Below are 27,057 nucleotides of genomic sequence, written 5' to 3' on the forward strand. Positions count from 1 at the left end.
CCACACCACTGTTTCATGGTGCTCCTTCCTGACATATGAAATAGATGTCAATAAACTAAAAAACACAAATAATAGTAACACGTTGCAATGACGTGTTTTGAGTATTTATAACCACTGTGCGTACTCCTGGAGAAGGCAATGGCAACCCACTCCAGTACTCTTGCCTGGCAAATCCCATGGGCAGAGGAGCCATGGTAGGCTGCAGTCCATGGGGTCTCTAGGAGTCGGACACACCTGAGCGACTTCTCTTTCACTTTTCACTTTCATGCATTGGAGAAGGAAATGGCAACCCACTCCAGTGTTCTTGCCTGGAGAATCCCAGGGACGGGGGAGCCTGTTGGGCTGCTGTCTCTGGGGTCGCACAGAGTCAGACACAACTGAAGTGACTTAGCAGCAGCAGCAGTGCATACTTTATTTCTTTAATTTTTAATAATAGCTGTTTTTAGCAACCAGCTTGCAAAATTCCTGAAAATTTACTAACTAGTTCTTGTGAGCTGTTATGAACTGACAACACACTACTGCTAACAAAAAATGTACAGATGACCTAGCAGGCCGTAATGTCAAACATAAAAATCCACCAAATTTCATGGGCCTGTTATCAAGTATTTAATTATTGGTAGAACACATCTTCAGGCTTCCCTGGCGGCTTAGTGGTAAATAACCCATCTGCCAATGCAGGAGACACGGGTTTGATCCCTGGGTTGGGACGATCCCTTGGAAAAGGAAATGGTAAGCCACTCCAGTATTCTTGTCTGGGAAATCCCATGGACAGAAGGAACCTGGAAGGTTGCATTTCTTGGGGAAGCAAAGAATCGGACATGACTTAGCAATGCACAGGACACATCTTCTAGTTTTCTTACTCTAGAATCCAAAACCAAATTCTGTATTAAATCAATCCCTGAGAAGGCAAAGTGTTTATTAAGAATGTTCTCCTAGCCAAGAATGTTTCATATAGAAGGTGCTGCTTGGTAGGAAACTATTTTCCAAAATTGCCTTAACCGAAACAACTCAGTGTTTAGAAATTCTATAATCACTAGAAAAGGAGTATAGATTTGCTATCACAGACTAAATAACTGGCTGCTAGCATACCATTGATTCTAAAAGAGATGAAGTGCAGCACAGTATTGAAAACCATGGACCCCAGAGTTAGATAACTCGGCTTCAAACCCTGTTTCTTATACTCATCATCTGTGTGAATCTGAACAAATAACTTGCTTTGTATCTGCTTTTTCCATCTGTCAAATGTGAACTAACATAGTATCTACTTCAAAAGACTGTCATCAGAATTAAATACGTTAATATATGCAAGTTCTGAAAACAGTACCTGGCGCATAATAAGCATTCGTTCAGTGACTGCCTATTGTTAAGAATAGAAAATCTATCCTTCTACTAGTTTTTACTTCTGATCGTTTTTCTTCATTTATTGTCATATAACGGTTATAAAAGCCCCTATTGAGCACCTATTTCTGCTAAGCCTTTCATTTATATTTGTGTGGGTATGTATGTGTCACAAGCGTATTTGTGCATGGAAGTGAAAAGTTAAAGTGTTAATCACTCAGTTGTGTCCCACTCTTGTGACCCCCATGGACTATAGCCCGCTAGGCTCCTCTGTCCATGGGATTCTCTAGGCAAGAATATTGGAGTAGGTTGTGATTCCCTTCTCCAGGGGATCTTCCCGACCCAGGGACTGAACCCAGGTCTCCCACATTGTAGGTAGATTCTTTACCGTCTGAGCCACCAGGGAAGCCCATTGGTGTCTGATTGCTCATAATTTACAACAAAACTTAAGGAAAACTCCTATTACCTCTTCTTTATATATCAGGCTTCCCTGATAGCTCAGTTGGTAAAGAATCTGCCTGCATTGCAGGAGACCCCGGTTCGATTCCTGGGCCAGGAAGATCCCCTGGAGAAGGGACAGGCTACCCATTCCAGTATTCTTGGGCTTCCCAGGTAGCTCAGCTGGTAAAGAATCTGCCTGCAATGCAGAAGACCTGGGTTTGATCCCTGGGTTGAGAAGATCCCCTGGAGAAGGGGAAGGCTATTCACTCCAGTATTCTGGCCTAGAGAATTTCATGGACTGTATAGTCGATGGGGTCACAAAGAGTCGGACATGACAGTGACTTTCACTTTCACTATAAGTGAGAAAATATGAGTTTTAGTGAGGTAACACGACTGTCACAGCTTTCAGAATTAATAGGTGGTGAATATAACATTTAAACTCGTACTTTTTACTTCCAAAGACTGGATGTACCTTTTCCCCTATTTAACACTGCCTCTCTATAATATCCCATAATTTGATGCTCTTGTTCACAATCTATTTCTTGAAATAATCTTCCCATGGTTGCTGTGACACTTAATTTCTTCTGATTATCCTGATTCTATTTCTACATAATCATCCCTATCTCAATGAGTCACAGCCACACATTATAAACAATTCACATATTTACTGTGTGCATGTCTATCTCTGTGTCCAAATTTATAAGGACAACATTCATAACAGAGTGGAGCTCATTCAAATAACCTTAACTTGATCACATCTACAAAGACCCTATTTTTAAATAACGTCACATTTTGAGGTACTGGGGGTTATGACTTCAACATATGAATTCTTAGGGTAGACATTATTCAACTTTTAGCACAGCTTAACCCTACACTTAATTTCTCACAATGAGAAATTTCTGTTTGGGCTTTTATTGTCTATACATGATTCTGTTCTGGGCTTTCATTTAAAAATATATAGATTTGCCAAAAAAATTAATAAATAAACTTTTCAATTATTTATTTATATCCTACCTCTTCCAAAGTGAATTAGCAATAATTTACAATACAAGAAAATGGACAGACAGGATGTGTATAATAATAAATGTGGAGATATGGAATTAGCCAAAGTATTTGGGTTTTTCCATAAGATGTTACAGAAAAATCCAAATGAATGTTTTGGCCAACCCAAAACATGCTGTGATTAACACAGGGATTAATATATCTTTCCAAATTACTATTTTCATGTTCTTCAGATAAATACCCAGAAGTGAAATAGCTGGGCCATACAGTAGTTCTGTATGGATAGTCATGTATGGATGTGAGAGTCAGACTATAAAGAAAGCTGAGTGTCGAAGAATTAATGCTTTTGAACAGTGGTGTTGGAGAAGACTCTTAGAGTCTCCCCTTGAATTGCAAGGAGATCCAACCAGTCCATCCTAAAGGAAATCAATCCTGAATATTCATTGGAAGGACTGGTGCTGAAGCTGAAGATCCAATACTTTGGCCATCTGATGTGAAGAACCGACTTGCTGAAAAAGACCCTGATGGTGGGAAAGATTGAAGGGCGGGAGGAGAAGGGGGTGACAGAGGATGAGACAGTTGGATGGCATCACCAATTCAATGAGCATGAGTTTGAGAAAAATCTGGGAGATAGTAAAGGACAGGGAAGCCTGGTGTGCTGCAGTCCATGGGGTTACAGAGTCGGACATGGCTGAGCAACTGAACTGAACTGATGGTAGTTCTATTCTTAATTTTTTGAGGAATCGCCATATTGTTTCCCATACTGGCTGCATCAATTTACAGTATCAAAAAACAGTGTATGAGAGTTTTTTCTTCACATCCTCTTCAACATTTATTATTTCTTATCTTTTCAATAGTAACTATTCTAACAGGTATGAGGTGATACCTCACTGTAGTTCTGATTTGTATTTCCCTAAGAGTGATGTTGAACATCTTTTAAGGCATCTGTTGGCTATCTGTATTATATCTTCTTTGGAAAAATGCCTATTCAGATCCTTTGCCCATTTTTTAAACCTTTTTTTTTTTTGTCATTGAGTTGTATGAGTTCCTTATATATTTTGAGTATTAGCCCCTGGAAGTTTCTTTTTACCTTACATGCCATATGTCATGCACATTAACTAGAAATGAGTTTCAAGGATGGATTGTAATGATGTAATAATTTAAAGAAATTCCATGATTATAAAGTAACACATTTATTATAGAAGTTTGAAAATGCAAAGTATTAAACCCACACTGAATCCCATCACTATGACATTTTGATATGTATCATTCCAAGTTACACTATATCAATAAGCAGACACATATTTGTAATTTGGAAGTGAATGGTATATACAAGTTTGTAGGCTTTTTAATTTATTATAATGTGAGTATCATTCTATAGTTTATTACTATCATTTAAATGTTATTACAAATAAGTGACAAAAGTCACTGTACTTTTTTTTTTTAGTTTTTCATTTTTTAAATTTTAAAATCTATAATTCTTACATGCATTCCCAAACATGAACCCCCCACCCACCTCCCTCCCCATAACATCTCTCTGGGTCATCCCCATGCACCAGCCCCAAGCATGCTGTATCCTGCATCAGACATAGACTGGCGATTCAATTCTTACATGATAGTGTACATGTTAGAATGTCATTCTCCCAAATCATCCCACCCTCTCCCTCTCCCTCTGAGTCCAAAAGTCCGTTATACACATCTGTGTCTCTTTCCCTGTCTTGCATACAGGGTCGTCATTGCCATCTTCCTAAATTCCATATATATGTGTTAGTATACTGTATTGGTGTTTTTCTTTCTGGCTTACTTCACTCTGTATAATCGGCTCCAGTTTCATCCATCTCATCAGAACTGATTCAAATGAATTCTTTTTTACGGCTGAGTAATATTCCATTGTGTATATGTACCACAGCTTTCTTATCCATTCATCTGCTGATGGACATCTAGGTTGTTTCCATGTCCTGGCTATTATAAACAGTGCTGCGAAGAACATTGGGGTACATGTGTCTCTTTCAATTCTGGTTTCCTCGGTGTGTATGCCCAGCAGTGGGATTGCTGGGTCATAAGGTAGTTCTATTTGCAATTTTTTAAGGAATCTCCACACTGTTCTCCATAGTGGCTGTACTAGTTTGCATTCCCACCAACAGTGTAGGAGGGTTCCCTTTTCTCCACACCCTCTCCAGCATTTATTGCTTGCAGATTTTTGGATCACAGACATTCTGACTGGTGTGAAGTGGTACCTCATTGTGGTTTTGATTTGCATTTCTCTGATAATGAGTGATGTTGAGCTTCTTTTCATGTGTTTGTTAGCCATCCATATGTCTTCTTTGGAGAGATGTCTATTTAGTTCTTTGGCCCATTTTTTGATTGGGTCGTTTATTTTTCTAGAATTGAGCTGCAGGAGTTGCTTGTATATTTTTGAGATTAGTTGTTTGTCTGTTGCTTCATTTGCTATTATTTTCTCCCATTCAGAAGGCTGTCTTTTCACCTTGCTTATATTTTCCTTTGTTGTGCAGAAGCTTTTAATTTTAATTAGATCCCATTTATTTATTTTTGCTTTTATTTCCAGAATTCTGGGAGGTGGATCATAGAGGATCCTGCTGTGATTTATGTCTGAGAGTGTTTTGCCTATGTTCTCCTCTAGGAGTTTTATAGTTTCTGATCTTACATTTAGATCTTTAATCCATTTTGAGTTTATTTTTGTGTGCGGTGTTAGGAAGTGATCTAGTTTCATTCTTTTACAAGTGGTTGACCAGTTTTCCCAGCACCATTTGTTAAAGAGATTGTCTTTACTCCATTGTATATTCTTGCCTCCTTTGTCAAAGATAAGGTGTCCATATGTGTGTGGATTTACCTCTGGGCTTTCTATTTTGTTCCATTGATCTATATGTCTGTCTTTGTGCCAGTACCATACTGTCTTGATGACTGTGGCTTTGTAGTAGAGCCTGAAGTCAGGCAAGTTGATTCCTCCAGTTCCATTCTTCTTTCTCAAGATTGCTTTGGCTATTCGAGGTTTTTTGTATTTCCATACAAATCTTGAAATTATTTGTTCTAGTTCTGTGAAAAATGTGGCTGGTAGCTTGATAGGGATTGCATTGAATTTGTAAATTGCTTTTGGTAGTATACTCATTTTCACTATATTGATTCTTCCAATCCATGAACATGGTATATTTCTCCATCTATTAGAACATAGATGCAAAAATCCTCAACAAAATTCTAGCAATCAGAATCCAACAACACATTAAAAAGATCATACACCATGACCAAGTGGGCTTTATCCCAGGGATGCAAGGATTCTTCAATATCTGCAAATCAATCAATGTAATTCACCACATTAACAAATTGAAAAATAAAAACCATATGATTATCTCAATAGATGCAGAGAAGGCCTTTGACAAAATTCAACATCCATTTATGATAAAAACTCTCCAGAAAGCAGGAATAGAAGGAACATACCTCAACATAATAAAAGCTATCTATGACAAACCCACAGCAAACATTATCCTCAATGGTGAAAAATTGAAAGCATTTCCCCTAAAGTCAGGAACAAGACAAGGGTGCCCACTTTCACCACTACTATTCAACATAGTTCTGGAAGTTTTGGCCACAGCAATCAGAGCAGAAAAAGAAATAAAAGGAATCCAAATTGGAAAAGAAGAAGTAAAACTCTCACTGTTTGCAGATGACATGATCCTCTACATGGAAAACCCTAAAGACTCCACCAGAAAATTACTAGAGCTAATCAATGAATATAGTAAAGTTGCAGGATATAAAATCAACACACAGAAATCCCTTGCATTCCTATACACTAATAATGAGAAAGTAGAAAAAGAAATTAAGGAAACAATTCCATTCACCATTGCAACGAAAAGAATAAAATACTTAGGAATATATCTACCTAAAGAAACTAAAGACCTATATATAGAAAACTATAAAACACTGATGAAAGAAATCACTGTACTTTTTTTTAAGTATTGGCAAGTGAAAGTCGCTCAGTCGTGTCCGACTCTTTGCGACTCCATGGACTGTATAGTCCATGGATTTCTCCAGGCCAGAATACTGGGTAGGTAGCCTTTCCCTTCTCCAGGGGATCTCCCCAACCCAGGGATCAAACCCAGGTCTTCCGCATTGCAGGCAGATTCTTTATAGACTGAGCCACCAGGGAAGCCTGTTTTGTTTTGTTTTTTAAAGAGTTTTAGTAAAGATTGTAAAATTAAGAACTAGATGTTAAAATTCAATTTTACCCAAATAGAATAGGCAGATCTGGATATAATTTAGCAAAACTCCACTGAAAAATATAAATCACCAAAGATAGAATTTCAGTAAAATATCATACAGCAAAAGGGCACCACTAACATTTGAAAGAACCTCACTCCATTGATAGTTTTCAGGACTAGATTGAGCAAAACTACTCAGGAATATATGCTTAGTAACTCCTTTTTGATATGTACTGTTCCATCCTACTATCAGAACTGCTTCTTATGAAGATGATATATTCTGTTACTATTACTCTCAAAAAGGTACAAAATCCCCGATATTTTTCCCCTGCTTACAGGCTAATAAGTTTATCTGACGCTGTTTCACAAATACCAGCAGAAGACACAAGATTCCTGGATCAGAGACAAAGGACTTTATTACTCATGACAAAGCAGTAGCCATAACTTCCTGTTGGTTTGCTTTGGCTCACCATGCCCTTCCAAATCCCACAGGAATAATACAAGTGGGCCTAGTGGATGTCTTCATAAACAGCGGGCCACATTTCAAGAGAGGAACACTGAGCTTGGGGAATTTATTACTTTTATAGTAGTAAACTTGTTCTCTGTATGAAGAAAATACATCACCTCATCCCTCAAGGTTGTTGACCGCAAACACAAAACTGAGGAATGGCCCGAGCAAAATGCAGTCAGGGTCTTGCATTCTCGCTATACCAAGTCAGAAAGGACACCAGTCTTCATGGCCCATGGCAGATGGCTCTCCTAGCAATCTTCATGTTCTAGTCATAAACTCAGACTCACCAAATCTTGACATTTATGAGACTTTCTTCCCTTAGTTTAATGTTTAGATTCACTTTTGGATAGGCCTTTAAAAAAAGGCATTATTTTATATATCTGTGTCTTTTGCTGACTCGCATACAGGGTTATCATTACCATCTTTCTAAATTCCATATATATGGAATAATATATAGAGTTAGTATACTGTATTAGCCTCCAATTAAAATATATAAATTTAAATTAAAAAAAAGAATCAAAAAATAGGCATTAAGTTTTTTGAAGCCCTTTACATACATTTACATTAATAACTATAGTTACTGAGCACCTATTAAGTCTGGAAACATGGGACATCTTAACTAGCCTTGTTCCCAACTCTCATCTTTATTATTTTCTAGTAAGAATTACTAGATATGCAGTATGCTTGATATTTACCAAAGTGTTAGATTTTATAGTCTTTTTTCACATGTTTTCTTCCTCAACTTTGATCTTCCCTAACCACATTAAAATCATGCATGCTCTTTCCAGTCTTTCACTGCCTACCATCCTACACCTAATCAAGAATCCATCATTACAGCATATCATCATAAGGAAAATAAAACCCTATTTTCTAATAGCGTCTGCATAAGCAGTATTTAACTTTCACATTCTGTTTTTTGTGCCAAAGTCACAACCTCCAACTTGAGATCTAAATCCATCTGTGCTCCCTTTAGTCTTTCAGATTCCGTTCCCAAATCTCCAAGTCACTAAGTCTATGTTCCAGTTTCTTCTGGCTCCCTCAATCCTCCTATGAAAATCTGTCTCCACAGAGAGCAGTTGGTAGGTTTCACGTATCTTGGCAAGCTTGCTCGTGCATCTTAGGTGCTTACTCCAGGAAGGGAGCACACATTCCAAATGACAATTCAATTTCAGACCGAGATATTCGTATCTCACTCCACTTCCCATTAAGGAGCTGCATACTACCATATTTTTCTCTTCCTCCAAGAAGTGATAACTTGATTCCAGACAGCTGTTATTGCCCATGGCCCTCCTTTTCTTGGTCTGTGATGAAAGGAATGTTAAGTCATCTTCAGAATGTACAAATTCCCAATTAACTATATTGCATTTCTACCCCTCTTTCTATTCTGTGGCAGGCTCTACTCCACACTAACCTCTTGGCACTGATTTTGATTGCTTTTTATCTCCTTGAATCTTTTTTCTTTCTGACTTTTTCCCATCTTATCTAAGAAGTCTTTGTCCTAACATGTAAACCAGTGTCACCAGGCATTCCTCAGTTTCATCCTTATCAGGAAGCTAGCCTGAATGATTATGCTAGACAGAAAAGCAAAAACATTGTATCTCTGCTAGTAATTTAAATATATCCCCTAAACTGACACTTGTGGATCCCAAGTTGAAATTCTCCCCTTGGAAATAGAAAGAGTAATGATTTAGAGGAGCTAGTTTTCTACAGATAAAAGGACTCCTACAAACACTGCCCTAACCTTGCTTGGTCACTCTGCTCCACTTCCAGAAAATCTCTGCTAACACTTAAATATAACTAAATATTACTAATTTTACCAGGACATCAACCTCCATTATTGTTAGTAAACAAATAGCTATATTACATGATTCTGACAGTTAATGAATATCTACGGTATGCCAGGTACTTTATTTTGTTAAATTCTATTTTAGATAGCTCTTACAGTATGTGATCTAAGTGAAAACTACATAATTATAAATGCTTTCAAGTATTAAAATAGAGGGGCTGGGAATCAACCCCAGGCAGATTCCACACCTGTGCACTTAGTCACTGATACATATTTAATTTTCACAATATCCTTGCAAGGCTAGTTATCCATAATTTTAAAATGAGAAAACTTAGGCATAAAGAGGATAAGTAAGTTTCTCAGGGTGATTCACTTACAAGTGGTAGACCTTCACTAATCTCTTTTCACAACCATATCATCTCCTGTATAAATTATTTTCTTCCTAATTAAAACTTGCCAAATCATAGCATCATTGTAACAGTTATCTATTAATAAAGCAATGCTATATAACAAACAAACACAAAATCTCAGTGAAAACATTTTTTAAAGGTATTTATCTACCAGGTCCCTATTGCTTCACATACTTGGGCTGAACTTGCTCATGCATCTGTACTCAACAGTAGGTCAGGTAAACAGATTTCTGATTTTGGCTGGGCTCACTCATATGTCTTGGGATTGGCTAGCTGTCAATTGATTTAGGATGGTATCAGCTACAAGGTAGGAAAATTTGGCTTTGCTAGATTGAATATGTTCTAATAGTAACAGCAGATGTTCAACAGAAAGAGTGGAGATATGGTCTTTTTCAAGTTTCCACTTATATTATGACTGATAACATCCCATCAGCCAAAGCAAGTCACTTGGCTGGTCCAAGAATATTGGTGGGAGCATGTTACAAGACCACGTGGCAAAGGATGTGGATACAAGAGAGGTGAAGCACGGGGCCATAACATAATCAGGCTACTGCAGTTGTTATTATTGGGACTAAGTAATCAAGTCATATAATTATGCATTTAGTTTTATGTGAGGGCTGAGTACTAAATTTTCATAAAATTTTCAAGGCAGTTGCTAAACCATTAGCAGCTCGAAATCAATCCATAATAAGAGTATTTGTATCACAAAACTAGTCAAATGCTACAAATGACAAATCAAAGCTTTGTATAACCAATTCAGCAGCACACTGCTATATGCATCTCAAAAGTTTACATCTAATGCTTCTTCTGTATATAGAAAATTTCAAGTGATTATGTGATCAAGTTACGTTTCTATTTTGCATCAAAAATTATATAGGATTATGATCAGGTTGCTGTTCTGTTTTCTTTTCCTTAGTTACCTTCTATGTATGCAAATAGCTTAAAATGAATAGTTCTAAAGATAGATGGATCATCATTTCTTGAACAGGTACAGTAAGGATAGTAATTAAGTAAACATCATCAAAGAAATTACTTATGAGCCTAAAGAGTCTAATTTGCTATTTTAAAGAGTATTTTAATTCTAATTCATTCGGTGTTTTCAGCAAGTCTGTTGTAGATAATCCCAAGGGCAGTATCAGTTTCCAGAATCTATTAATTTTGTCCGAAGACAACTGAAGTGGTAATTTAGACTGCCTTAGAATCACAGATCACATGTGAAGTTCCTTCTATCACTCGAAGAATTTGCACATAGGTGTGTTCTTTATAAACAAAATAAAAATTAATTTTATTTTAAATACAAGTAAATATGTTTCACAAATTATGACTGATGAAGCTGGGGATGCAGGAGACTCAATTTTTCTAACCTTTTAGCCACTCCCCACATCTCTAGTGTACCATCACTGCCATCATTAGAAAAAGAAGGAAGAAAGATAGAAGTTGCCAACAGACCACAATACAAAACATTAAATAATGCTAAAATGGGTTGAAAATGACTATGTACTTGGTGTTTTACTATCCTCAGTGGGTAAGGAAAGTGTGAAGTGAGTCTGCTTTATCTATGAAAATTTCAATTATCGTAGTTATGAAATTGTATCCAGTATTTCTTCCTTATTAAGAACTGAAAACATTGAATCTGAGCATATACACATATTCTCTTTTTCTCCCTTTCTTTCCCTTTCTCTGCCTATATATGTGTGCCTGTGTTTCTTTTCTTTTTTAAATATAAAAATTATGCATGAAGCCAAACTATCTCAGTTCAGATTCAAGCTCTGGTACCTTGAGCAAGTATTTAACCTCTGTGTCCATTTTCTTCATCTACAAAATGTGGACAAAAACAGTATCCACTTCAAGGGCTATTATGAGTATTAAAATAATACATATAAAGTATTTAGAACAGTGGCTATTAATTCTCAGAAAATGTTGCCTGCCATTATTATATGATACCCAAAACATTTAAGTCAGTTTTTTAAAAAAAAAACTCAAATTACAACATTCTCTAACACCACATATAAAATAACCTCAAAATGTATTCAAGACCTAAATGTAAGGCCAGATACAAAAAATAATTTTAGAGAAAATCACAGGTAAAACACTCTTTGACATAAATCACAGCAATATCTTTTTGGATCCACCTCCTAGAGTAATGAAAATAAAAATAAACAAATGGGACCTAATTAAAAGCTTTTGCACAGTAAAGGAAACCATGAACAAACCATAAGCACAAGCCACAGAATGGGAGAAAATATTTGCAAATGAAGCAGCTGAAAAGGGATTAATTTCGAAAATATACAAGCATCTTAATATCAAAAGAGAAATCAAAATGTGGGCCAGAAGTTCTAAATAGACATGTCTCCAGAGAAGACATACAGAGGGCCAAAAAACACATGAAAAGATGCTGAACACTAATTATTAGAGAAATGCAAATCAAAACTATAACGTGGTATCACCTCACACCAGTCAGAACAGCCATCATCAAAAAGTCTACAAGCAATAAATACTAGAAAGGGTGTAGAGAAAAGGGAACTCTCCTACACTAGTGGGAATGTAAATTGGTACAAGTCACTACATAGAACTAAAAATAGAGCTATCATATGGTCCAGCAATCCCGCTTCTGGGCAAACATCCAGAGAAAACCATAATCCGAAAGGATACACGCACCCCAACATTCACTGCAGCACTACTTACAATAACCAAGACATAGAAGCAACCTAAATGCCCATCTACAGAGGAATGGATAAAGTAGATGTGGGACATACATGTTGATACAACAGAGTATTACTCAGCCATAAAGAATGAAATAATACCATTTGCTACATGGATGAACTAGAGAAATGACCATACTAACTGAGGTAAGTCAGAGAAAGTCAAATATCATATAATTATCATGCATATGTGGAATCTAAAAATATGATACAAATTAACTTATTTACAAAACAGAAACAGGCTTCAAAATAACAACAACTTATGTTTACCAAAGGGAAAAACTGGAGAAGAGGGATAAATTAGGAGTTTAGGATTAACACACACACACTACTATACATAAAACAGATAAACAACAAGGATGTATTATATAACACAGGGAATTCTACTCAATACTCTGTAAGAGAAAAGAATCTGAAAAAGAACGGATATATGTATAACTGAATCACTTTGTTATACATCTAATATTAATACACTATAAATCAACTATATCTCAATATAAAATAAAAATTAAGATAAAAAGTAATTAGTTAACTCAGAAAGTTTAATTATATTTGTTGTGATTTTAAAACATTTATTTCTCAAGGATCTGTGTGTTACATTAGTAACAGTTTAAAAGTGTGTAGACAAAAGTCTGAGGAGGGCATCAGCAGCTTAGACTCACAGTAAAGACAAAGACCTTCCACCTTAGTTTTGGTGCTTGTTTATTAACATATACAGAAATGTATAAAGACTTTATGAAAGCATATGATATCTGGGTCCGCTTAAAATCTTATATCTCCAGAATCATAGGATACAAAATAGGTCTATGTATACTTAATATTCTTATTTTAGATACCTTTTAACTAGGAAAAATCTTAGATATATTAGAAATATTTACATATATTTTTATTTTTTAATAAATGTAATTTCACACTGGGGGCAAAGATAAAGTATGAACTGCTACCTCTTGGTGGTATATGATTGGAAAATCCCAGAAAACATAATGGAAAAAGAGAAGAGTGAATGGTTCTGGTAATGGAATATGAGTTATTACAAAAGATGACTTTACAATATTATAATGTACTCAGTTCAGTTCAGTCGCTCAGTCGTGTCTGACTCTTTGCAGCCCCATGGACTGCAGCACACCAGGCCTCCCTGTCCATTGTCAACTCTTGGACTTTACTCAAACTCATGTTCATTGAGTCCGTGATGCCATCCAACCATCTCATCCTCTTCATCCCCTTTTCCTTCTGCCTTCAATCTTCCCCAGCATCAGTGTCTTTTCCAATGAGTCAGTTCTCTGTATCAGGTGGCAAAAGTATTGGAGTTTCAACTTCAGCATCAGTTCTTCCAATGAATATTCAGGATTGATTTCCTTTAGGATGGACTGGTTGGATCTCCTTGCAGTCCAAGGGACTCTCAAGAGTCTTCTCCAACAGTTCAAAAGCATCAATTCTTCGGCGCTCAGCTTTCTTCAAAGTCCAACTCTCACACCGATACACGACTACTGGAAAAAACATAGCTTTGACTAGATGGACCTTTGTTGGCAAAGTACTCTCTCTGCTTTTTAAGCTGAGATAAAAAAAGATAAGTTTTATATTTTATAAGCATGAAGTTTAATTATATAGGACAGTCAGAAATCTCACATGTAAGACAAAGACATGCATATCACAATGAAAACTCCACTGATAAAAATTGGCAGTTGAAAATTTATGTCCTCTGAAATTATTTTATTATACACTGCTTGTAGGTAGAGCAAAACATACACTAGTGATTGTGGTGGTTTTGTTGCTAAGTCGTGTCTGACTCTTGCAACCCCATGGACTGCAGCCCTGGGGTTGCAAGGAACCCATGAACAACAGTTCCTCTGTTTATGGGATTTCCCAGGCAAGAATACTGGAATGGGTTGCCATTTCCTTCTAAAGGGGATCTTCGTGACCCATCGATAGAACCTGGGTCTCCTGCATTTCAGGCAGATTCTTTACCGACCGAGCCACCAGGGAAGCCATATACTAGTGATGCTATTTATTAAATATGTTTGGAAGTTACATGCTGTGGGAGTATTAGCCAGCATCTATGAAACAGGCCTTATTTGTTTTTCTAGGCTTTATTTGAAGACATGGACAGAGAAAAGAATTATTAAGGCTATAAACATGGAAACTGCTATGGTTTTAATTAACATATATTCTAATGTGATATATATAATAATATATAGATATATATTTATACAAATAACAGTATATTTATACTTACATTTTAAGAGAAATATAAATCATATTTATATTTATAGGAGATTAAACAGCCTGAGACAATTTTAACTTAATAGCCACAGACTACAGTGTAAGAAAATAATATTTGATAACTTTAAAAATTCAAACTTATGGTATCATAGGTTATCACTCAAAATCAACCAGAGCTCAGTCAATATTCAGAAGCCCAGATTTTCAAATAGCACTGCCAGGCCAATCTTACAATGTAATGTAATTCTTACAGATTCAGCAAGAAAATAAAGAGTTAATATAAGCCTTTATAATAGTATAGAGATATTTTATAGTACACACAAGTACTTCCATTACATTCAATAAGGTTAAAATTGTCTACAGAACTGGTCTCATTATTCATCATTGTTAAATGGCTTCTGCACATAGAGCACTCATCCTCCCTACTCACTACAACAGCCCAACCTGAAAGAACCTATCACATATGTTGACATGAAGTTGTTTAATCAAACAATTTTTTCTTATCTATAGAAAAGAAGGAAAAAAAACTATTTTGGGGAAAAGATGAATGCTTCTGTGGATCCCTCTACAGATTAAAATGGCTGACTCAGCAGCACTCTGAGTAAAATACAGAGCCTAGAGAAGCAAGCTGATGGCACTTTAGTTTATTGTACTTAACAGCACTCAGGACAAGCATTTTATTCACATAGATTTCCCCTAGCTGAAATTAATTTCTCCCTTTTTTACGCTTGCACAGCACACAATTTCTTCCTCTCCTGCAGCATTTGCCACATTTTGCCTTATTCTAGGCTCTACTTTTCTTGTGTAAAAATGCGAAACATCAGTACTTACAAGTATTTTGATAAAATATTTAAGGTTTTCCGTATCTCCTCTCCTTCTCCATATGCCCTTCTCCCCTAAAACAGTATTATAAAGCACATGCTTGACACAGAATACAAGTACAGACCAACTGGTACCACTATAAAACAAACAGCATGGAAAATAAAAGAGTGAATTATAAAGAAGCATCATATTTTCATTTTTTTCTTCATCATATTTTTAATATATTCTAGGCTACCAGTGTCTTTCTTTCTGACTAAAAAGTGGTTACAGCATGTATCATATCATGAAAAGCAAATTATTTGTGTGAATTGAAGATCTATTCAATGGCAGAAGACTGTTATCATCTTATCAGTAAATTCAATCTCAGAATTAAGTCTTATACTCTGTGTCCTAGTTCGTAGTGTCTTGTATATGCTGCTGCTGCTACTAAGTCACTTCAGTAGTATCCGACTTTCTGCAACCCCATAGATGGCAGCCCACCAGGCTCCCCCATCCCTGGGATTCTTCAGGCAAGAACACTGGAGTGGGTTGCCATTTCCTTCTCCAATGGATGAAAGTGAAAGTGAAGTTGTTCAGTCGTCTCCGACTCAGCGAACCCATGGACTGCAGCCCACCAGGCTCCTCTGTCCATGGGATTTTCCAGGCAAGAGTACTGGAGTGGGGTGCCACTGCCTTCTCCGAAATTATTCCTGAGTAAACTATAAATAGAAAATAAATACAATGTACAACACTTTATAATGACTTTAAAAGGCTATTTATAGAGTATGTATTTTAAATATTATCAAAAAGGAAATTAAAAATAATATATCAACTTTATTAACTATATGTACATAGTAGACTTAAGGGACTAGATCTGATATACAGAGTGCCTGATGAACTATAGATGGAGGTTGATGACATTGTACAGGAGACAGGGATCAAGACCATCCCCAGGCATAAAAGCAAAAAGGCTGTCTGAGGAGGCTTTACAAACAGCTGTGAAAAGAAGAGAAGCAAAAAGCAATGGAGAAAAGAAAAGATATAAGCACTGAATGCAGAGTTCCAAAGAACAGCAAGAAGAGATAACAAAGCCTTCCTCAGTGATCCATGCAAATAGAGGAAAACAACAGAATGGGAAAGACTAGAGATCTCTTCAAGAAAATTAGAGATACCAAGGGAATATTTCATGCAAAGATGGGCTCAATAAAGGACAGAAATGGTCTGGACCTAACAGAAGCAGAAGATATTAAGAAGGGATGGCAAGAATACACAGAAGAACTGTACAAAAAAGATCTTCACAATCCAGATAATCACGCTGGTGTGATCGCTCACCTAGAGCCAGACATCCTGGAATGTGAAGTCAAGTGGGCCTTAGAAAGTATCACTACGAACAAAACTAGTGGAGGTGATGGAATTCCAGTTGAGCTGTTTCAAATCCTGAAAGATGATGCTGTGAAAGTGCTGCACTTAACATGCCAGCAAATTTGGAAAACTCAGCAGTGGCCACAGGACTGAAAAAGGTCAGTTTTCATCATTCCAATCCCAAAGAAAGGCAATGCTAAAGACTGCTCAAACTGCCGCACAATTGCACTCATCTCACACGCTAGTAAAGTAATGCTCAAAATTCTCCAAGCCAGGCTTCAGCAATATGTGAACCGTGAATTTCAAGATGTTCAAGCTGGTTTTAGAAAAGGCAGAGGAACAAGAGATCAACTGCCAACATCTGCTGGATCATCAAAAAAGCAAGAAAGTTCCAGAAAAACATCTATTTCTGTTTTATTGACTATGCCAAAGCCTTTGACTGTGTGGATCACAATAAACTGTGGAAAACTCTGAAAGAAATGGGAATACCAGACTGCCTGACCTGCCTCTTGAGAAACCTATATGTAGGTCAGGAAACAAGTTAGAACTGGACATGGAAAAACAGACTGGTTCCAGATAGGAAAAGGAGTACGTCAAGGCTGTATACCGTCACCCTGCTTATTTAACTTCTATGCAGAGTACATCATGAGAAATGCTGGGCTGGAAGAAGCACAAGCTGGAATCAAGATTGCCAGGAGAAATATCAATAACCTCAGATATGCAGATGACACCACCTTTATGGCAGAAAGTGAAGAGGAACTCAAAAGCCTCTTGATGAAAGTGAAAGAGGAGAGTGAAAAATTTGGCTTAAAGCTCAATACTCAGAAAACTAACTTCATGGCACCTGGTCCCATCACTTCATGGGAAATACATGGGGAAACAGTGGAAACAGTGTCAGACTTTATTTTGGGGGGCTCCAAAATCACTGCAGATTGTGACTGCAGCCATGAAATTAAAAGACGCTTACTCCTTGGAAGGAAAGTTATGACCAACCTAGACAGCATATTCAAAAGCAGAGACATTACTTTGGCAACAAAGGTCCATCTAGTCAAGGCTATGGTTTTTCCAGTGGTCATGTATGGATGTGAGAGTTGGACTGTGAAGAAAGCTGAGTGCTGAAGAATTGATGTTTTTGAACTGTGGTGTTGGAGAAGACTCTTGAGAGTCCCTTGGACTGCAAGGAGACGCAACCAGTCCATTCTAAAGGAGATCAGCTCTGGGTGTTCATTGGAAGGACTGATGCTGAAGTTGAAACTCCAGTACTTTGGCCACCTCATATAAAGAGTTGACTCATTGGAAAAGACCTTGATGCTGGGAGGGATTGGGGGCAGGAGGAGAAGGGGACAACAGAAGATGAGAGGGCTGGATGGCATCACCAACTTGATGGACATGAGTTTGAGTAAACTCCGGGAGTCAGTGATGGACTGGTAGACATGGTGTGCTGCAATTCATGGGGTCGCAATAGTTGGACATGACCGAGCGATTGAACTGAATTTATACCAAAACGTTAATGATTTTCCCCCCATTTTTCCTCTGATTAACATTTTTATAATTAGCTGACACACATTCATTTAATACTAATTAATTTTATCAGCCTAAAAAACTAAGTGAAATATAACCCCATATAATCACCATCCACTTAGAAAAACAATTAAAATATTATCCGCTGTGTAGTCAACTATTTACTGAGCACGTCCTATTTTCCAGCACCAAAACACGTTTACTACCTTACAGAAATTTAAAAAAAAAAATCCTTCATCTCTTTCCTATTTGTCTCCCTAAGGTCATTACCATGTGCGTGTGCTCAGTCGTGTCCAGCTCTTTGCAACTCCATGGGCTGTAGCCTGTCAGGCTACTCTGTCCAGGGAATTTTTTAGGCAAGAATACTGGAGTGGGTTGCCATTTCCTACTTCAGGGGATCTTTCTAACCCAGAGATCAACCTGCATCTCCTGCATTGGCAGGCAGATTCTTTATCATTGCACGACCTGGAAAGCCATGGTCATCACCACCTACCTAAAATTTCTTTTAATAAAATACATGAAGCAGAGTACATCATGAGAAACGCTGGGCTGGAAGAAACACAAACTGGAATCAAGATTACCGGGAGAAATATCAATAACCTCAGATATGCAGATGACACCACCTTTATGGCAGAAAGTGAAGAGGAACTCAAAAGCCTCTTGATGAAAGTGAAAGTGGAGAGTGAAAAAGTTGGCTTAATGCTCAACATTCAGAAAACTAAGATCATGGCATCCAGTACCATCACTTCATGGGAAATAGATGGGGAAACAGTGGAAACTGTCAGACTTCATCTTTTGGGGCGGGGGGTGGGCTCCAAAATCACTGCAGATGGTGACTGCAGCCATGAAGTTAAAAGACACTTACTCCTTGGAAGAAAAGTTATGACCAACCTAGACAGCATATTCAAAAGCAGAGATATTACTTTGCCAACAAAGGTCCATCTAGTCAAGGCTATGGTTTTTCCAGTAGTCATATATGGATGTGAGAGTTGGACTGTGAAGAAGGCTGAGCGCAGAAGAATTGATGCTTTTGAGCTGTGGTGTTGGAGAAGACTCTTGAAAGTCGCTTGGACTGCAAGAAGATCCAACCAGTCCATTCTGAAGGAGATAAGCCCTGGGATTTTATTGGAAGGACTGATGCTAAAGCTGAAACTCCAGTACTTCGGCCACCTCATGCAAACAGTTGACTCATTGGAAAAGACTCTGATGCTGGCAAGGATTGGGGGCAGGAGGAGAAGGGGACGACCGAGGATAAGCTGGCTGGATGGCATCACTGACTCGATGGACGTGGGCCTGAGTGAACTCCGGGAGTTGATGATGGACAGGGAGGCCTGGCATGCTGTGATTCATGGGGTCTCAAAGAGTCAGACACGACTGAGTGACTGAACTGAACTGAACTGTAAGTGGGAAGGTATAATAATAAGTATTATTCTATTATTTTGGAATTTTAAAATGATACATGCACACATTTAAAGGTTATGCATTTTAAGTAGATACAAAACTGCCCTATATATAGGAAGTACTAAAAGTCTTTGTTAAATTGCATTAATCAAACCAATGGCGTTTACATTTGTTGATTTAGTCTGCAAGTCAATGATTTGGCAAATATTCTCCTATTCAGTATCCACAGGCTTCTCAGTTGATGTTATTTAGTCACTAAGTCATGTCTCACTCTTCTGAGACCCCCATGGACAGAAGCCACCAGGCTCCTCTGTCCATGGAATTTTCCAGGCAAGAATACTGGATGGGTTGGCATGCCCTTCTCCAGGGGATCTTCCCAACCCAGGGATATGAACCTGTGTATCCTGCACTGGCAGATGGATTCTTTACCACTGAGTCACCTGGGAAGCCCATTCACAGGCTACTACCACTCAAAACAAAAAGGAAAAGAAAAAAATGCTGATTTACTGATTTAGTGTTGGCTGTCTTCTTCAAAGTCTGGGGAATTGAAGGATAGAGAGTAGACAGATCTAGTCAAGGAGGTCAAAGATTAAGCTTGAAAGCTAAATTATCGTATAACTCAGCTATATAAATACTTCTATGAGCTTAGACTTTTAAATCATTTACAGCCAATTATCTTGATAAAGGAACTGAAGACTTAGGGTAAGAAAGAAAAAACAAGACTCTTGAAATAGAAACTTAGTACATTCAAATTAAGTTTTCATCTGACATGGCAGAAGAAAAAAATCAATCATAGGTTTTGACCCATAGGCATTTTTCTGCTCATCCATAAGAAGGTGACTGAGATGAGAAAAACATCATTTGTACCATCTACTACTACAGATTACCATCCTCTTATGAAGACATGAGACCAAGTGATTACAAGTTGACTTAAGAAAATCTGGCACAATTTTGAAAAGATATTCAAAAAAGTATTTTAAAACTATAAAACAAATTAGATGCTTGATTTGTTCATGTGACATCAAATTATTTTGACAAAAAAGCATACTAATATATTTCCTGAAGTAAACAGTTATTTAGGGTCACCTATAAAGACATCCTTAAGGGACTTCCCTGGTAATCCAGTAGTGAAGACTCCATGCTTCCATTGCAAGGGGCATGTGTTTAATCCCTGGTTGAGGAATAAAAATGTCACACACTGGGCAGTGTGCCCAAAAAACAATTTAAAATATCATTAATAAAAAAATAAAGACAATCTTAAGAGAGAGAAACAGAGGAGCTGATTCAGTTCAGTTGCTCAGTCATGTCCGACTTTTTGCGACCCCATGAACTGCAGCACACCAGGCCTCCCTGTCCACCACCAGCTCCCAGAGCTTGTTCAAACTCATGTCCATCAAGTCAATGATGCCATCCAATCATCTCATCCTCTGTCATCCCCTTCTCCTCCTGCCTTCAATCTTTCCCAGCATCAAGGTCTTTTCCAGTGAGTCATTTCTTCCCCTCAGGTGGCCAAAGTATTGGAGCTTCAGCTTCAGCATCAGTCTTTCCAATGAATATTCAGGCCTGATTTCCTTTAGGATGGACTGGTTTGATCTCTTTGCAGTCCAAGGGACTCTCAAGAGTCTTCTTCAACACCTGACTAATATCCTATAATGGTCCTATATCTGTTTTGTTTCATCTTTTGTTCATTCTCCTGTCCCACGTGGACATTTAGCTTCTATGATACAAAAAGAAAGAAAGAAAAAGATACAGAAAGAGTGACTGATGCATGGATGTAAAATAGTGAGAAAATATGGAACAGAAACCAGGGCAACAAAATGTAGCTTGTGGCAAGAATGAAAATGTGCCTAGTCTCTTAAAAGCTCAATTTCACAAGGTAATAGCTCAGTACTTAACTTTGTATCAGTCTGGTTCCTAGGAGTATTAGGACCTTTTCCATAGGTGTACTGTCTATGCAGTACCTCTGTACACTCAGTCTCTCTATTGGCTATGTTTGATTAAGGATCCTTTAATCCCTCAGTTCTGAGACACCTCAAACAGTCAAACCACTAGATTAGCTGAGCAACATTTATGTGGAGAAAAGTTCATGTGATGTCAAACTATGTTGTAAAAAAATAAGTATCACATGAGAAACCAAACAAATGATTTCCCTTATCATTATAAGGATTTAGCATCAACTAAATCCTTACAAGGCTGTCAGGTTTGCCCTATGCCTATCTGAAATAAGGCTTTTTTATTGAATTTCATGGACTGTCAACAGCTTCCACACCTAATGTAAGATTAGCCCATGATCTGTGCCACAAAATGTGTGAATTCACAGATACTCTGTGGTTATATGACACTTATCATAAACAAAAATCTTATCAAGTTTCATGATATACTATGGTTCAAAGATCTTAAGGACCATAGAATAATCAAGAAGCTACACAAAGTGTAACTGCACTGCAGTAGTTATTCCATTTTTGATACGTTATGCATAATTAGCTCTAATATCATCTGTGATTTGTAAAAATGAGTATTGTGGGCACTTCTTTTAGCTTAAAAAACAAAAGTTCAAGAAGGTGGCTGTGAGGAATAATAAATGAAAGTTACTGTGAAGGACTTTAAAATATGAATAGCCATACATTGTCAAATAACAAATAACATTTTTAATGTGAATGAACTGAAAATTTATATAAAAGTACTTCCTTGTAATCAAACAGTACAGATAAGTTGCTCTATTATAATCAGATCATTCCCATTATATTGTGTTTGTTCTGAACACTGTATTTTCAGAGGTAAATACATACTTTTAGAGCAAATTCAGAGTAAACTCAGGACTCGATATCCACTGAGTCAAGCTGCAATATCTAGGATTTGGACTAGGGAAATGACGAATCAGAAGATATACAGTGTTTTGAATTATACAGATACGGCTATCTTGTGAAGAAGAATTAACTGTTCTCTGTGTCTTCAAGATAAGTGGGGAAACTTTGACAGTGGAGGAAGTTTTTTATTTCATACAATGTTGACTATGGAGTTCCCTCTACATATAGCAGGCTACTTTCAGGGGAAAGTTTTCTAGTTGGCAGACATATCACATACAATTTGGGCTAGCTACTGTGGAGAAGTTTCAAACAAGCAAGTATTAAAACAACTTTTCCAATCTTTAAGGATTTAACAATTTATGAATATCAGACAATGAATATGAACACACATTGGGATGATAAATATATGGTCTCATTTATGTGTCTGAATGATGGGGGCTTTATTAGGAAGATCAGAAGGTGAGAGTTGGAAGATTAGACGGTGAGAGACCCTCACTACTGCTGCTTTCTAGTTGAAGCCTCTCCTGTGAATAGCTGTTGTGTTAACTTTTATGATGCCATCTCCTCTTCCTAAAATTAGTTAGCCAGAAGCAACTCCATTAATCTGCATTACAGGATAACAGCAATAACATGGGGTTAAGGGGAAATGTTGACATGGCAGTCTTTTGTATTATCAAAGAAACCCTAATGGCTATTCAATAACGTGCACTAACCTCACGCATACATATGTACATACATAGAGCACTGACTCATCGTTCATTGGATGTTACTGACTGAATCATTTTCTTAACAAACCTCTGTCCACGCTGAAGTTTTCTTCATTATGGATCTTGGAGCAGGCCTAGCCTCTAGGCTTATGTAGTCAGCAATGTTAAGATCCATTTGAGTGCAATTGTTTTCTAGTAGTTTTGTTTATTCAAATATTACGGAGCAATTCTCAAGGCCAGATGTGGTTGTTGAACCAGCGCTTCTTATACTAATAAATGTAAATATGAGCTACATAACATCATCGGTGTTACAGTACAATTTGAAAGAGAATTGGGTGTTTAGAAAAATGAGAGGATTTTTAGAGATCCTATAGGCATTTTCCTTTAGCTTAGGAAGAATTTCAGGAAACAAAATGTTAATCATTATAAAAGTCACAGCTCTAATTCTGCTGAGATAAAAATCCTAAAAAAAGACTCATCAGGAAATTTCTGTGGTTATATTTAAGGGGACACTAACTAAATCAGGATTTCAGGGAAGGATTTTTGAGCTGTGTTTGAGGGGAACGGACTGGAGATCCTGTTTGTCAATAATGTAAATATGTAAGTGAACAGCGAAAAACTCAAAACTAGAAAGATAAATCTGTGAAGGCAAGCACAACCTATAACTGTGGCAAACTGATTGTGACTATATACTTATATGTTTCTACTCACTATACAGAATCTATTTTCAATATTACCTGACATGACACTTAGGGAAAGCTGTGGAGCTGAATGCATTATGAAAGTATTCTGTTGTAATACATATTAAACAGAACAGGAAAGACCACAGAAGAGAAAGGCATTCCATCAAAGTGGTTCAATGTATAGAGAAGTTCTTTCTCATCTATTCCTTCCAAGATTTCTTCCCTTCAACACCAAATCCTTTTATATTTTAACTAGTGAAAGCAGAGGGGATTCTAAGACATGTTTCCCTGAGAGCCATTTTTAGTTGAGCTTTCTTTATTTACAAATATAGAATAAGGGCTAGATGTTGCTTTAGTTTTTAAGATTAATCTACTTTTGTATCACTGGCAAATAACTATTGGGTTTAAAGATGGAAGAAGTATGTTTAATACATTTTTCTTACTTCATGTGTCATATGATGCTATACTGTAAAATTAACAGTTATAGTATGTAGCCATCATTCATATGAGCAAACAATTTAATGTTTCAAAATAGCAAAATATTGAAGAACCTCTCCATTCTATAATTTTTAAAAATAATCTCAGAAAACAATAGCATACAACCACTCTGTCAAATCCATTGCTTCCTTTACATTCCCAATTTCACTACCTTGGTCTATAATACATTATATTTTTGCCTGGACTATAGTAATCTCCTAAACTTCTGTCTTCCTCCATTCCATTCATCCTGTGAAACATGGGAGATTAACCTTATAAAACATTGCTTTGTAACTGTCATATACCTGCCTTAAAAACTTCAGTAACTCACCATTAAATCTAGAACAAAAAATAGGTAGCATTGTAATTTATTGAGCAAGTTCTGATCAACAAAGTGCTTTAGTGTGTTGATCTTAGTATCAGTTTGATTGAAGAAGGCAGATAGGAAGACTATGCACACAGTAATTTCAATAATCTGGTCAAAATGACAAGAACTTAATATATTAGCAGTACTTATATTCTGGAATATTTCAGAAACAAAATCACATATCCAAGAACTACTGCAAATTAATAATTATTTTGAGGATAGTTTCACTTGAAGAGGAAAATTTTTAAAAATCAGAAAACTGGGTAATAGTGACTAAAGGGATACTGCTGCCAGTGACAATAAAGGGAGAAATCAGAAAAGGGAATCTGTTTGGGGGATGAACTGATCGATTAGAAACGGTTAAGGAAATGTAAATAACAATGTTCATTAACTGGAAACAGAGCAACAGTTTTTGTTTATAGTTGAGAACTTGAGATAGAGATTTGAAGTTAAAGATGAGAATTTAAACATTAAGTAAACATTAAAATTTGTGGGAAAGCATGCATTCTTGGAAGAAATGGCTTTCAACAGAGAGGAACATAATATCAGAGGATGGACTTTACTGAACACCTACACTCAAGAGGGTAGCTTAGAAGCCAGAGTAGATAAACATTAAGCATACACTCAGAAAGATAGCCAATAGAGTCCAGTGCTATAGAAGTTCAGCAGAAATAAATTACTGAAATATCAAAGAGGATGCAAATGATAAAAGGTTTTTATATTCGGTGATGAGAAATCTTATAAAATCCAAAGATGATTTTGAAAAGTTAAGAATCATAGTGGTGAGGATAGGTGATAAACTGCACAAGAATCAAAAGGAAACAGATGCAACAAGTTAACACTTTTATGGCACTTTACAATTTACAATGGGCTCTTTATATACCTTAAAAATTAAGAAAGTGGATAGTAACTGGATGGTTCAAGGAACATAATATTTAAAATCAAAAAGATCTGATAATGTTTACAGACCAAAAAAAATGTTGGGGGGGAGTGGAATTAGAGGAAGGAAAAAGACCAAAATAGCTGGAGTGGGTAAAAATATTAATAGGAATCTAACTATTTTCCACAATACACAGGCACTGAATGGAGAGCAGAGGTGAAGGAAAAGTAGCAAGTTTTACCAGGACCCACTGAGCTAACGATAAGAACAAATGAGACACTTCATTCTGCCTTTTTTTTTCCCCCGTAGGAACAAGAGAGGGAGAAGAAGAGACCATCTCTTGAAAGTGAGAGAAAAGCTAGGAGTTTCAAAGAGTAGTTTGCAATAGCCACTGAAATATTAAGCAAGCTGAACTCTGACAGCATGAATTTATAATGGATTAGGTCATTATAGTTCTTTATCTTCTCCCATCAGTGTTTGGTGGTACAGAATGAAGACTGTAGAAATTAAATATTGAGAAGAAAAGAAAAAAAATATTGGGCAGCGATTTAAAGCTGATCATTTGCTTATGGGTTTGCCAAAAATCTATCACTGGATAAAACTGAGAGCAAAACCAGGAATAATTTTTAAACTTGAAAATTAATTTTTAAGTTTAAAATTTTTAAATTAATTTTTAAGTTTAAAAATTAAAATAATTAACTCAATTAAAATTTAAAAAATTTTAATAAATTTTCCCAACACACTAAATCATAAAGACATTCTAAATATGGATGTGCTTCCTGTTTTGAAATAGCTATTAAAATATTTCCAGAAATGTGTACTATGAAATTGACTAGATATTTCTTAATGGCATTCTTAGTGTCCCATAATAATATCCTAACTTTCTGAAATGCCTCACAGCTCACATACACATTATTTCATCTGATCTTCACCCGCTCAGACTCTACTCAACTTGAATCAAAATAAAGAATTTAGAATATCTGAGTTCCTTTCAAGCTTGTCTCCATCAATCATGAGTTTTCTTTCACTCCACCATTTATAATCAAAGCTTAGAAAAAGTTATGTTATGAGATAAAGAAAAACCACTCTGTATTTGCTATGCATTTTTCAGAGTTTGCTTCAACCTATGGTACTGGTTCTCTCTTTGCCCTCTGCCTAGCAATTTAAAAAGCTGGGTGGTGCCTATAGCTGTCAGTTGGGTCTTACATGATCTTGGCACTGACAAACTTACCTAAAGGACATTGTAACCTACTTTTTCTTTAGGTATGACAAAATTCTAGGCTAGCTGCAACATTACAATTAAACACATTAAAAGTACTAAATGAATTTCAATCAAGTAACTCATCAAATTGTACTGAAGTATCTGCTCAATGCACACATATAATATGTACTCAAAACTTACAACTTCAAGAGGGAAATAAGAAATG

At 36.7% G+C, this 27,057-nt stretch overlaps 1 protein-coding gene across 1 annotated transcript in view; it reads right to left on the reverse strand.

The window, feature by feature from the left end:
- The window catches only part of LOC138429929 (uncharacterized), a 96,540-nt gene that overhangs the window by 65,115 nt on the left and 4,368 nt on the right, over positions 1–27,057 (reverse strand). Inside the window, exon 2 of the mRNA XM_069571533.1 lies at positions 15,456–15,520. Coding sequence (XP_069427634.1) covers positions 15,456–15,520 — 65 coding nt within the window. The remainder of the gene's footprint in view (positions 1–15,455; positions 15,521–27,057) is intronic.

This window comes from Ovis canadensis, chromosome 25 (assembly GCF_042477335.2).
Source record: "Ovis canadensis isolate MfBH-ARS-UI-01 breed Bighorn chromosome 25, ARS-UI_OviCan_v2, whole genome shotgun sequence".
Classification (NCBI taxonomy): Eukaryota; Metazoa; Chordata; class Mammalia; order Artiodactyla; family Bovidae; genus Ovis; species Ovis canadensis.